The following is a 13,679-nucleotide window of genomic DNA, read 5'->3' on the forward strand; positions in this document are numbered from 1 at the left end:
GGACTCCCATGGAGCCCACACCCTAGGGTAAAGCTTGGAAGAGTCAAGGCCAGGCCAGAGCTGACGCCTGTGTCGTTTGCTGCCTGGTTAGAATGGGGGGAGGGGTGGCCGCAGGACCAGGCAGTCCCCACAAAGAGGGAATGCTGGGGCACGGGAAATGCTTCCACTCCTGGGACTCACCTAGACAGGAATCCATGTGCCCTGCCCAGCCCTGGAAAGGTTCCCCAGACCCAGGAACTGAACTCACCCAACTTTCTGGGGCACCTCAATATTCAGGAGCCTCTCCAGGTAACTGTGACCTGAGGGGAAAACAAAGGAATGGATGATGCCTCAGAAACTGGCCAGGTGTCACTGCTAGTGGTGCCGGGAGCCATGTGCTGGTTGGAGCTTGGCCACTCTTCATCTACAGCCAGACCTCTCCTCCCCAGAGACCACCCTTCCCTTCACCGGGTACAGAGACCCTGCCTGCCTGAGCAAATTCCCTCTGCTCCTAGCATCCTCGATAGAGCTGTTGGTTTTATGTCTCCTATTCCCTAGCTGGCAACCTGGGCCCATCTGAGAGCACACCTTGGCTCCTTCACCGGGCCGGGAATACCTTGGGAAGAGGAACCATGTCTGCCTCCAGATCCCCAACATCCAGCATGGGGTCCAACACAAAGCAGCTTATTCATGCAACAATTATTCTTTGAGGGCCTGCTATGTACCAGGCCCTGAGGCCCTGGGGACCCAACAGTGAGAAAGACCAAGAGAGCCACTATGTAGCCTACATAACCATCCAATAATCCTGTAAAAGACACGTGGTATGTGTGATGACAGAAAAGAGCAGAAGATTTTGAAAGGCTACGGGGAGCCGAACTGGTCTGGAGGCTGGGACGTGAAGGAAAAGACGGTCACAGACAAAGGGGGAAGAGTTGAGAGAGAGAGAAGGACCTCCAGGCCAATTGTTCCCAAAGGCTATTTTCAGACTCCTGAGAGTCAAGTGCCCAATCAGGGGATCGATGAGGTCTTAACCATTTCCACCCCAACACGAAAACGTAATTTCCCCCTCTGTGCTGTGCTTTGCCCTGAGAGCGCAAAAGCAATGAAGCAGTGCTAGGTGAGAGTCTGAGCACCAAACAGGTTGTGAAACCAGACTGGACCCCACGCTCGGCACAGAAAAGTCCAAATTCACTTAAGAATGTCCTTGATGAAAGAGTAAAAACTATGAATTTTATTAAATCTAAACTTAAGTACCCTCTGTGTGGTAGAGTGGAAAGTATGTGCGGCGCCCTCTGCTATATAGTCCTATCTCTGAACAGCGCTCATGTTTGAATTCCCAGCTCAACTAGCCGGTTTTTTCATGGAACGATTTTTAATTGAAAAGGCAACTGACAAACCATAGCTATTCAATCTTGGATATTTGGTAGACATTTTCTTTAAAAATGAACAAAGTTAGTGGTCACCTAAAAACAACGAATAAGGGGGGGCCTGGGGAGCTCAGTCAGTTAAGCATCCGGCTTCAGCTCAGGTCATGATCTCACGGTTCGGGGGTTTGAGTCCCACAATGGGCTCTCTGCTGACAGCATGGAGCCCACTTCAGACCCTCTGTCTTCCTCTCTCTCTCTCTGTCCCTCTTGCACTCACTTTCTCTCTCAAAAATAAACATTTTTAAAAAAGAACCATGAATATCTGCTATCAATAATTAAAAAATGATTTCCCGCCCCAAAATAGAATTTCGAAAACTATGTATACATGGCCAGAAGCTTCGTGGCTTCCTAATACCTACAGACTTTTCTGATGAGATGGGAAAACAAATGTGCTCCTTTTAAAAAATAGATGATGAAGGGTGTCGACATTAGGCAGATGTGCATAACTCAGTGAGATAGCATTTTCCAAACGATCAAGGCATGATGCTACAAAACTGCACGTGGAGAAAAGTTCCATTCAAAGTGCAAGAGGGGTGGCTGGGTGGCTCGGTAGGTTAAGCCTGCGCCTCTTGATTCCCACTCAGGTCGTGATCTCACAGTTTGTGAGTTTAAGCCTCACATCGGGCTCTGCACTCACAGCACGGAGCCTCCTTGGGATTCTCTCTCTCCCCCTCTTTCTGCCCCTCCCCCTGCTTTCTCTCTCTCTCTCTTCCAAAAATAAATAAGTAAACATGGAAAAACTAAAAAAAAGAAAAGTGCAAGACGGTCCCAGGTGGGACCAGTGATAGTTTCTGATTCCACCCTGCAATGAGCCTTTAAGAAGCTACCACTGGTGGTGTTGAGTAGGCACGAATTATCTGGAAAAAAAAAAAAAAAAACGAATATGCGCAATTATCCAAAAAGACGTTTAAAGTACTCCTTTCTTTTCCAACGACGTATCTGTGTGAGGCCAAGTTTTCTTCATATGCTTTAACCGAAACAACACAACGCAACACAGGGAGTGCAGAATCCGCTGTCTCTTTCAAGCCACACGTTAAAAACATCTGCAAGACGTAGAAGAGTAGCAGCCTCCTCACTACAGTTTTGTTTGGGAAAAGAAGTATTTTTGTCATAATAAAAACAAAACAAAACACACACAAAAAAGTAGGGACGCCTGGGTGGCTCAGTCAGATAAGCGTCCAACTTTGGCTCAGGTCATGATCTCATGGTCCGTGGGTTCGAGCCCCGCGTCGGGCTCTGGGCTGACAGCTCGGAGCCTGGAGCCTGTTTCGGATTCTGTGTCTCCCTCTCTCTCTGCCCCTCCCCTGCTTGTGCTCTGTCTCTATCTCTCAAAAATAAATAATAAACATTAAAAGTTTTTTAAAAATCTAACGTTGATAGATAATAGGTGTGTTGTTTTTTTATATCAGAGTATTAAATAATACTTTTAATCTTTTTTTTTGAATGTTTATTCATTTTTGAGAGAGAGACACAGACAGACAGACAGACAGTGCGAGCAGGGAAGGGCAGAGAGAGAGGGAGACACAGAATCCGAGGCAGGCTCCAGGCTCCAAGCTGTCAGCACAGAGCCCGATGTGGGGCTCGAACCCACGAACTGTGAGCTCATGACCTGAGCTGAAGTCGGACGCTTAACCGACTGAGCCACCCAGGCGCCCCAATACTCTTAATCTTTAATATCAAAATAATATTACTAGAGAAAATAAAATTAGATAATACTGAAAATTTTTATTAGTATTTTTTTAGGGGCGTCTGGGTGGCTCAGTTGGTTAAGCGTCCAACATCGGCTTAGGTCATGATCTCATGGTTTGTGAGTTTGAACCCCTGTCAGGCTCTGTGCTGACGGCTCAGAGCCTGGAGCCGGCTTAGGATTCTGTGTCTCCCTCTCTCTCTGAGCCTCCCCCACTCACTCTCTGTCTCTCAAAAATAAATTAAAAACACATTAAAAAATTTGTTTTAAATATTTTTTTAAAGTAGGCTCCTCGCTCAGGGCAGAGCCCAACACAAGGCTTGAACTCACGACCTTGAGATCGAGACCTGAGCCGAGATCGAGTGACGGATGCTTAACAAACTGAGCCGCCCGGGCGCCCCTCAGTTTTAATTTCTAATACAGTGAACTATCAGTGTCTAGAACCCTCACAATCAAGAGCTCTTTGGGGTCTTCAACAATTTTTAGGACTGGGAGCAGGTGCTGAGACAGAAGGTTGAGAGCTGGTCTAGGCAGAAGGCCATGAGGCAGGAAGGGGGGCGGGGGGAGTTTGCGAGGTGAGGCTGAGAGGCAGCTGGGGCGAGGCCGGCTGGGGCCCAAGGGTCTAAGGGAAGGAGGGAAGATGAACAAGGGGCTGGAGCAGCAAACCACGAGGCCCAGAGGGAACAGCAGCAGGACCCTGCTTCCGGGGGTCGGGGGAAGCCAGGCCTGAACCGGCGGGAGGGGGCAGTTTGGGTCCAGGCCTACAATCAAGGGAGGTGCCTGCTCCCACTGGCGGGGGGCCAATAGCCAGAAAGGCTCCCCTCACGGCCCACCCCAGCTCCGTGCTGGCCGCTGAGGGAGCAGAGGGATGAAGAGAGGCCCGTGTGACCACACAACTATTCCACTGGAATGTCAAGTGCCATCTGCGTGCCATTCGGGCCTCGGGCCCAGGGTGGGGGCAAGGGAGATGGCGTGAGGCCTGGCAGAGGGCCGGATGGGCGGCTCCCCAATGCAGAGGTGGCCGGGGAACCCCAAAGAGGAGCCCCTCCTGAACAGCAGGACCCTCCAAAAACCCTGAAGCGGCTTCCGTCTAGCCGCTTCCGGGCCCACCTGTCCTCCCACCGCGGCACCATTTCTCCGCCCAGTGGCTCCCACCGGCCAACATGCGCCAGGCCAGGAATGCGGGGGCATCAGCGCCCCTTCCCAGCAGCCCCTCGCCGCAGTGCTCCACACCGACTTCCGGAGGTTCCCCGGCAGCGCCAGGCCTTCCCGGTCTCGCTTCCCCACAACCCCGCTGCAGGCATTTCCTGCTCCTCCAAAATGAACAAGTTGCACTCAAATCCTGACATCGAGGCTGCTCCGGGGGGAACCCAAACTAAGACCCCGCTTCCGAGTTTGCCCGGCCAGCCAAGCCCTCGGAACCTGGGCGTCAGGAAGGCCTCCGGGAAGCCTCTCTCCCCCACGGTTAAACACCCTGCGGCTCGATTCAGTTCAGGGGCAGCCTGGCCACAACCAGACTGAGCTTCGGGAACACAGGCTTCTTGGGGTACCTTTTAAGACTGAGCCTGGGGGCACCTGGGTGGCGCAGTCGGTTGGGCGTCCGACTTCAGCCAGGTCACGATCTCGCGGTCCGGGAGTTCGAGCCCCGCGTCGGGCTCTGGGCTGATGGCTCGGAGCCTGGAGCCTGTTTCCGATTCTGTGTCTCCCTCTCTCTCTGCCCCTCCCCCGTTCATGCTCTGTCTCTCTCTGTCCCAAAAATAAATAAACGTTGAAAAAAAAAAAAAAATTTAAGACTGAGCCTGTGCCACATCCAAGCATTAAGATGGGCTCTCGACCCATATTCAAGGCAGGTGTTATCACCATTTAACAGATGGGAAAAACAAGGTCCAGAGAAAGGTGTGCCCAAGGTCACGGAGGCTGTGTGTGACTCCAGGGCTTAATCGCCATGTTTTACTGTTTCCCCCCGCCCCCGCAGTTTCCCTCTTCCCTCCACCTCAAGGTGGATGAGCCCTGGCCTGGGAGTGAGACAGACTTGTCTAGAGTCTCTCCCCCGCCCTCCTTCCGGAGCTCCAGGCTGACCTGCTCCGTCACACTCTCCAAGGATCAGATTCAGGCCTGAGGTAACCACCAAGGCAAGTCAGAAATATCTCAGCCATGTTGAGCATCCAAAAATGGCCCGTGTGCCAGATGCCCGGACTGCATGTCCTCAAGCCCCATGACCCAGAGCAAGCCCTTCCCCAGGTGGGGATGAAATCTGGCGAGGGGAGGTGTCCTTACCCACTGGACCAAGCCCCACTCCAGGGTTCCCCACAAGGCCTCCTCAGCAAGCAGCCGGCCACCCCGGAAAGGATGAATCGTGGGGCTCAAGCCCCGGTTTCCCAATGTTACAAATCCAGTGGCCACTGTAAGCTTCAGCTTCCTCCTCTGTCAAGTGAGGAAATGCTAACAGGCTAACAGTGTTTCGCAAGGGCCAAATGAGAACCTAGTGTTTTATAAATCTTGGAAGTGCCAGGCAGATGTTGCCTACTGTTCTAATAGCCACTAACTTAAAACCTGGACCTTCTTCTCCAACAGCCCCACTGCCTCACTGTCCTCTGGCTGGACCCTGGAGACAGCCTCCTCCCTGGTCTCCCTGCCTCCTTCTCTCCCTTCCTTTTGGCCGTTTTCCCCACAGTGCCAGGGACCTTTCAACGACCATCAAGGGGCCACATCCTCTGCATCAGTGGGGTCAAGCCCAAGCCCCTTGTACGGCACATGAGCCCAAGAGACCCTATCTCTTGCCATTTCATTCCTCTGGGTCTTCGCACAAGCTGTTCCCTCGGCCAGGGATACCTTTCCCCACAATTTTTCCACCTGCCGAAAGCCCAGCCATCCTTCTTCGAAAGCCTCCCGGCTCAGACCCCACCTCCTCCACACAGCCAGCCCTGACTCTTAGAGCTGCCTATCCTCCTCCGTGGCTCATCGCACCTGCTCCCACCGCAACCACGGTCCCCTGAGCTGGGACCAGAGGATGACAAAAATGGCTCACGTAACAGCTGAGGCCCACACAAAGAATTTTCTGTAACCTGCTCAAGGTCACAGGGCAGGCGAATTGCTGAGCTGGCACTAAATCCAGTTCTCTGTCCCTAAAGGAGCCTGCTGCCATGACAATCTACATCTCTTCCCCGCAATATCCCCAGCACAGCAGTTTGCTATCAGGAGGCCACAAACGCGGCCAATGTCCGTGAGCCTCTGCAGGAAGAAAGCCAGACACGCTGGCCCTGGGTAAAAGGCCTCGGTCTGAGCCTCAGCACGGCCATTAACCACACTGTGGCCAATCTCCCTAGACCTCGGTTTCCTAATTTGTAAAATAAGAGGGTTGGGCCAGATTTGCGCTGTCCAATACGATAGCCACTAGTTTAAATCTAAACTCAGTAAAATGTAATAACTCTAAAAAATTCAGTTCCTCCATCACGCGAGCCACATTTGGGGGCTCAACAGCCACACGCGGCTAGCGGTGGTCTTGAGATAGGGCAGCATAGATATGGCACATTTACCCCATCGCAAAAAGTTCTAGGGACAGCTCCTTGCTAGATGGTTCCCCGGAGCCACTCCAGCTAAGCCAGGCACCAAGGACCATTCACCACACCCCTACCTCCTGTTGGGCCCCCAGACTCACAGATGATACGGGCGGAGGCAGCTGGCTCTTCAGTGGCTTTCTTGCCAATCCTTCTGCTTGACCTGCGGACTGGCTTCTCCTGTTTGGCCACCAGGGAGTACTTCTGGGCCAGCGAGACCTGGCGGCCCGGGGAGGACGGGGCAATCAGGCTGCGCCGCACGGATTGCGGGTCTATGTGGGCGCCCGTGGGCGTGGAGCAGTTATCGGGCAGGATGGGAGCCAGCACCCGCTCCTGCCACGGCGAGGCCGGAGAGCCCGCCAAATCCTGCGGGCCGGGGGAGGCCTGCGCAATCCTGAGCTTGGAGGCGGACCGGCTGGCTCCGCCCCCTCGGCCCTTGGGGTCCTGGGGTGTAGCCATCAGGGAGCTCACGGTGACAGACGCCAGTCTCCCAGTCTCCGGCTTCTGGGGTGTTGATTCCTCATCGGATATCAAGATGCTGTGGGAGGCGGGAGCCGTGGCTACAAGGGACGGAGTCGGGGAAGGAGCCCGGGCCGACTTGAGCCGGCCCAGGTGCAGCTCCGCACTCTGGCGCTCGCTGACGCCGATCTCCACCACAGGCACCAGCGGGCCCTGGGCCAGGCTATTTTCAGGCTCTTTGGCCAGCACTGTGGGAGACTCGGGGGTGGGCGAAGGAGCAGCCAATGCTGCGGTGGCTGCTGCCGCCGCGGCCGCAGCACGGGTCACCCGCCGCAGGACGGAGCCGTTCTCCCCGACCACCGTGGCCAGCTTCTCCACCTTGTCCTTGCTGCGGAGGTGCCGGGAGCTCAGCTGGCTGCTCCGGGTCCTTCTGCGGGACAACCTGCTGGAGGCAGCAGAGCAGAGGCTGAGACAACCCAACGGGGCAAGGGGTACCCCCCGAAAATCCAGCAGGGGGCACCAGCTCCCCAGGAGCTTACAGGAAGTAGGAACCGGAGGGCTTGGAGGCAGAATACCAGCCGAGACCCGTGGCAGCTCCTCTCTTAGCCTGAGCCTCCTCACCTATAAACTGGGATATTACCAGACCTCACAGAACTGCTGGGAAGACTAAAGTCATTACAAACTTCCCGCTGATTGAGGTCACACTGTGCCAAGGAGGCTCTACTCCACAAGGTGGCCCTGAGAGGCAGGGACCATCCTCCTCACCTTAGAGATGAGGAAACTAAGGCTTAGAGGTAGATAATGAACCCGAGGACATCCAGCTGTGTAGGGGCAGAGCTAGAATGCGTACCCTGGACCCCCTGACCCCAAGACCCAGCCTGTTTCCTCCAGTACACGGCAGCCCACGGCCATTTCCATGGACGTTATCAAGTGCAGCAACAGGCAGAGCCCCTGGTCCATACCTCTGGCTGCTTTGACCCACACGGAAGGATGGATTCTCTTTCTTCTCCCACCTCTGAAAAATCCTTCCCAACTCCAAGGCCCAAACACACATACATGAACATGCACACACACACGCACACACACACACACACACACACACACACACACACACACACTCTGGACTCCACGGTCCTGGGTCACACTTTGTTTCCTTGGGGCATTTCACCCCTCAGCACGGCCCACAGGGTACCCACTACTGCTCCCGCCGGCCTCTGCTCCCAGTTAACCCCTGCGGATCTAAGTCTCCTGGCGGGCTCCAAGCCTCCAGACCCAACAGGCCTAGTTGACCCTCCTCCCACCTTTTCCGGATGGGGTCTCTGTTTTCATCCTGAATGTAAGAAACCCGTCTCTTCTTCCGTCGGTTCTTCTGAGAAGGTGTTTTGGGCATCAGCTCGGGCTCCTTGCTGAATTCACTGTTTGGTACGAGGCAAGTGATGTTCATGGCTGCCCAGGAACCGCCAGCCCACTTCCCCAACCCAGCCTGGCCCCAGCCCTTTCCTGGCAGTGACAAGTCAAGCTCGGATGACCAGCACCAAGGTCTCCTAGGCCACGTGGAAGCCCCGTGCCAGGCCTGCAGGGCTTCCTCCCGGAGACGCAGAGGGGAGCAAGGCTACCAGGCAAGGGTCCGCAGCGCCACCCCGAGGGCCAGCTCAGCACCTCTCCTTCCCCTTCCCATCACGTGAGGGCGGCCCCTAGCACCAGGCACTCTGGGGGAAAGCCCGGCAGCCTGTCTGTCTTGCAAGTCAGGTGGGGAAGCAGGCTGCTGTGTCCCCACCGCGCCCCCTGCCAGCTCGGCCCTGCCTTTACCTGGTGAACATGCGTTGGGCCTCCTCCTCAATCTCTTCGAGCCACACCAAGTCCTTATTGTCCACATTGCAGATAAACTCCATGAGCTTCTGGTCACACAGCTCCAGCAGGTGAATGGGCCCCGGGGCTGTGGACCCCATGGTGGCTCTGTCTGGTGAAAGCAGACAAGAGGCACAAGGGCTCAGGGCTGGGGGCTGGAACCTGGCACAGGGGAAGGGCCTGCCGGGCCGCAGCGCCCATCGCCGACGACCACAACCACCCAGTACCTGAATCAGAGCCTCTTCCTGCCCACAGCCCCTCCCCTCCACCCAGAGATGCAGAATTCCAAATGCCAACCCACCGGCAGTCAGTTTTGCAAAAAAGAAAATGCTCGTCGCCCACCCACAGCACGCTGCCCCCAGAAGTCCACACTTCCCAGCCAATTCTGGTAGCAACAGTCCTTACAAGTGGCCTTTTCGGGGGCTTAAAATGACAAGACATGGCCACCTGCTCTCCTGGATCAGGGAGAAGCTGCAGCCGGCACAGGACCCCTCTCTACCTGCCCAAACACAGGCCTGTGGGTTCTCCTCTTACTACCTGTGTGGGGTGGGCAAAGGCCAGACACAGCCACCCTGAGCTACACACAAGCTGACCCCTCGCATCAGGCCAAAGAACATGGGTTCCAACTGCTCCTTCAAGAGGCCAGTGAACACAGGGTTCTGCATTCCAAAGGAGTCGGTAAGAAAGCAGGGGTCTAGAGACACGCTCGTCTCCTAAGAGTCCCCACAACCCTCTCCCTTGAGCTGAAAGGTCTTAGAAATGGATGAGAGAGCAGAGGGAAGTAGATAAGCAATGTCTTATTTTTAAGAGAATACAAAATCTACAAACCCAACATCCTCCTTTCTTTTTTTTTTTTTTAACGTTTATGTATTCTTTTTTTTTTTTTTTTTTTAATTTTTTTTTTTCAACGTTTATTTATTTTTGGGACAGAGAGAGACAGAGCATGAACGGGGGAGGGGCAGAGAGAGAGGGAACAGAATCGGAAACAGGCTCCAGGCTCTGAGCCATCAGCCCAGAGCCTGACGCGGGGCTCGAACTCACGGACCGCGAGATCGTGACCTGGCTGAAGTCGGACGCTTAACCGACTGCGCCACCCAGGCGCCCCAACGTTTATGTATTCTTGAGAGAGAGACAAGAGGGTGAGCCAGGGAGAGGCAGAGAGAGAGAGGGAGACACAGAATCCGAAGCAGGCTCCAAGGCTCTGAGCTGTCAGCACAGAGCCTGACGATGCTCGGGCTCAATACTCATAGACAGTGAGATCATGACCCAAGCCAAAGTCGGACGCTTAACCAACTGAGCCACCCAGGGGCCCCAAAACCAATGTCCTCTGAAAAAACAAAAACACAGGGGCGCCTGGGTGGCTCAGTTGGCCGGGAGGCCGACTACAGCTCAGGTCATGATCTCGCGGTCTGTGAGTTCGAGCCCCGCATCGGGCTCTGTGCCGACAGCTCAGAGCCTGGAGCCTGCTTCGGATTCTGTGTCTCCCTCTCTCTCTGCCCCTTCCCTGCTTGCTCTCTGTCTCTGTCTCTCTCAAAAATAATAAACATGAAAAAAATAAAATAAAAACAAAAAAACCCCAAACCAGCAACTCATGCATCCTCCTTAAGGCTGTTGTTATAAAATCATCATTGAAGCCCCCACCCCACCCCCAGAGGAAGAAGTATTCATTACAGTCACAGCAGGGGCTCAGTAAATATCCCCACAGGGGAATGGATATGTGTCATCAGCCATAATAACAGATTGCATATCTTATGCCCTGGCAGTGACCCACCACCCTGGCCTACACCCTGAAAATCAAGAACCAGGCTGACAGAGCTCAGCCTCTCACCTAAGATGGAAGCTCCTGGAAGGAGGAGCTAAGTCACTGATCCCTTGCCACCTTATAGAGCTTAATACCAGGTCCTGTGGCAGCTTCACAAGACTTCTGGAGGCCTGATTTCCAGGGCACACTAGCCTTTGTTCCTCAAGCCAACGTCTGCCCTGTATCTGGAAGCTTCTGTCTCCTAATTGCACAGCTTACTCGTCACCTGGATCTCAGCAACTCACCATCCCATCCGTCAATTTCAATTCTGTGCATAGCACTTGGGGGACTGTGTATCTCTTTGCTTACAGCCTGTCTCTGCCCACTAAACATTTGCTCTCTGAGGGCAAACCCTGGTCTGTTTTGCTTGCAACTGAAAGCCCAGAGCCTGGCACAGTGCCTGGCATGAGAGGAATACTTGTTAAATGAAATCAATTCCATCTGTCAACTCTACACCTAGAAATAAACATCCTACAGGTACTTCTCCCAGGCATACACACAAGGACACCAAAAGAGTTCATTCTATACACGTTAGGGCATGCCATACACAGGTTAGATGACAGGAACAGCGCTAATTGGGGCAGGGCCAGTTGGGCAGGGCGGCAGAAGCTTTGGACAGAGACAGCTCTGAAGCCAGCCAATCACGGGCATGGCCTCTCTGCTGCCATCGCTCCCCCCACCCCACCCCACCCCGCCGCTCTGTCCCGGAGCTCAGCCCTGGCAAAGTGCGGGACCCCAGCTGGAGGCCAGGAAAGAGAAAAGTGTTTTAAGGAAGCCAAAACCCAGACCAAGGTTCACTAAAGAGCTACAACAAGCAACAACTGCTATCTTTCTTTCCTTTAAGTATTTGTTCAAAACAGCAAAGTTGATGAGAGCTTCTTTTGCAAAGTGCAAAAAAGTGTTTGGGCTTCTTCCATGGGGAAGTTTGTCCTTAGAGACCTCAGCTTGGCTATTTGAAAAGGGTCACTGGGCCACCTGGGTCAGTCTGTTGAGCGACCCACTTCGGCTCAGATCATGGTCTCATGGTTTGTGAGTTCGAGCCCCACATCAGGCTCTGTGCTGTCAGTGCCGAGCCTGCTTCAGATCCTCTGTCTCCCCCCGCCCCTCCCCTGCTCATGTGCACGGGCAGCTCTCTCTCTCAAAAATAAATAAAACATGAACAAATACAATAAAAACGATCACCGTAAGTTAGAAAAGAGGTGACTGAGAAAGGAGGGATCCGCATATCAAGGAGGCTCCTGTAAAGAACGAACAGCAAAAAAATCTCCGGCCAATCTAAGAACCTGTGTGCACAAACCAGGAACACCCAACATCCCACCAAGGGAGAAAGGAGCTCACTTTCCTCCCCAAATACTTCCCTCATACCCTACACCAGACCAGAGGCTCCACCGGCCTCCTTTGCAATGCCTGTTTTTTGAGGTGCAGGAAGTCGGAGACTTAACCGTCTACCACACCTTAGTGACAAATGGTCATGATCATAAACAGCTGTTCCACGGAGTCCTGTCTCCATACTCAGGTGGGGCATCATCCCATTTAACTCTCACTACAACCTCGAGGATACCTATGTGCAAATGAGGAAACTGAGACAAAGAGAAGTTAAGTCGAAGTCACCCAGTATGTCAGGGGCGGGGCCTGGATTTAAACTGTGCTCTTAACCACAAGGGATATCACCTCCTCGATTTCAGTCTCTGAAAGGTAAGGCCTACAGGAAAGGCCACGGCCGCCGGATGGTACTGAACCGCTGACGGTGAACGTCCCTGGGGAGGGACAAAATAAGGGGCAACACTGGCCTCCGGAAATGGTCAATTTAAAACGTTGCTCAGCTCGGGGGGGAAGTGTGGAGCGTGGGTTAACTGTACAGAAATGTCATCGGGCATAATTCCCGGTTGGTGTGCGCTCCCTGCGCGTCCAGGTCAACAAAGGGCTTCCTAGCACAAAACAGGATGCTAGGCACCCGGGAGGTGGGCGCGGGGGATTACGTTTTCGGAACCTCGTGACCTAGGTGGAGGATAAGGGGTCACCTCAGGCCCCAGGACCAAGGCAGGTCACCACTTGGAAGAGGTGACCCGTCCATTCCCAGGCCGCGGGGCAAAGGGCCGGGGGTGTCACGCCCCCAGTCCAGAGTTGGCGGGAGGGTAAAAGCTCGCCAACCACCCCCAGCCCCGCCGGCCGCCCCGCGCGCACTCACTCGACTGCACCGCGTCTCCTAAGTGCTTCTCTGATCCAAGTCCGGCGGCCACCCCAGCAGAGCCTCCCGCGGACCCAGACCCTCGGCTCCGGATCTCCAGGGCTCACCACTTCGGAGAAGCGATGGGGCGCTACAGCGCGGCGAAACCTACGAATTTCAAAACTGAAGACTCGACCAATCCCCAGTAAGTTTGTCTCGACGCTACAAAACTCTAGGCCAATCAGAGAAGAGAAAGCTCCAGCCCGGCCGCCTATTAGCTACTCGGGTTGGCAGTCTGCGGGACTAAGAGGCGGGGAAAGGAAGCGTTGAAACTTTAACCCGCTCAGCTTCCGGGAGCGGCGGCAGGCGGCAGACAGAGGAAGTCGCCCTGGGTGGGGAATGCGCGCCCAGCGCCTCTCACGCCGGAACTACAAGCCCCAGCATGCCCTGCGAGGCCCCGCCGGGCCGATACCTTAGATCCGTGCGCATCGCCGGAGCTTTCGGCTTTGCAAGTTTCTTACTTTAGCTTTCTCCTCCGTGCTGCACGACATCCTTTTGCCCTCTGACCTTTTTGAGAATTAAAAAGCAAATGCTTTGTAAATCGCACCGGACTTTGTATTTCTGTAGAGCCGTCTGCCATCTCTTGGATGGGAGCAGACTGGGTCCCATCTATAATGGCCTCAGTGTTTCTTTGGAGCAATGTTCTCAACCCGGGCACTTTTGTCCCACCCTCATTTGGCAATGTATGAATACG

The 13,679-nt window shown here is 54.3% G+C and overlaps 1 protein-coding gene across 5 annotated transcripts in view; it reads right to left on the reverse strand.

Moving 5' to 3' along the window:
• The window catches only part of INCENP (inner centromere protein), a 29,607-nt gene extending 16,503 nt beyond the window's left edge, over positions 1-13,104 (reverse strand). Inside the window, exons 1-5 of one of the 5 annotated variants that reach the window (XM_047879068.1) lie at positions 12,947-13,104; positions 8,919-9,069; positions 8,411-8,524; positions 6,752-7,554; positions 248-299 (exon numbers count right to left, since the gene is read on the reverse strand). In XM_047879068.1, the coding sequence (XP_047735024.1) occupies positions 248-299; positions 6,752-7,554; positions 8,411-8,524; positions 8,919-9,058 (1,109 nt within the window). In that variant the 5' untranslated portion in view covers positions 9,059-9,069; positions 12,947-13,104. Of the gene's footprint in view, positions 1-247; positions 300-6,751; positions 7,555-8,410; positions 8,525-8,918; positions 9,070-9,494; positions 9,564-12,946 lie in introns of those variants that run through there. The other 4 variants (XM_047879066.1, XM_047879067.1, XM_047879069.1 and 1 more) reach the window with 4 other exon arrangements.
• Between the last annotated feature and the right edge of the window lie 575 nt (positions 13,105-13,679).

This window comes from Prionailurus viverrinus, chromosome D1, assembly GCF_022837055.1.
Source record: "Prionailurus viverrinus isolate Anna chromosome D1, UM_Priviv_1.0, whole genome shotgun sequence".
Taxonomy (NCBI): Eukaryota; Metazoa; Chordata; class Mammalia; order Carnivora; family Felidae; genus Prionailurus; species Prionailurus viverrinus.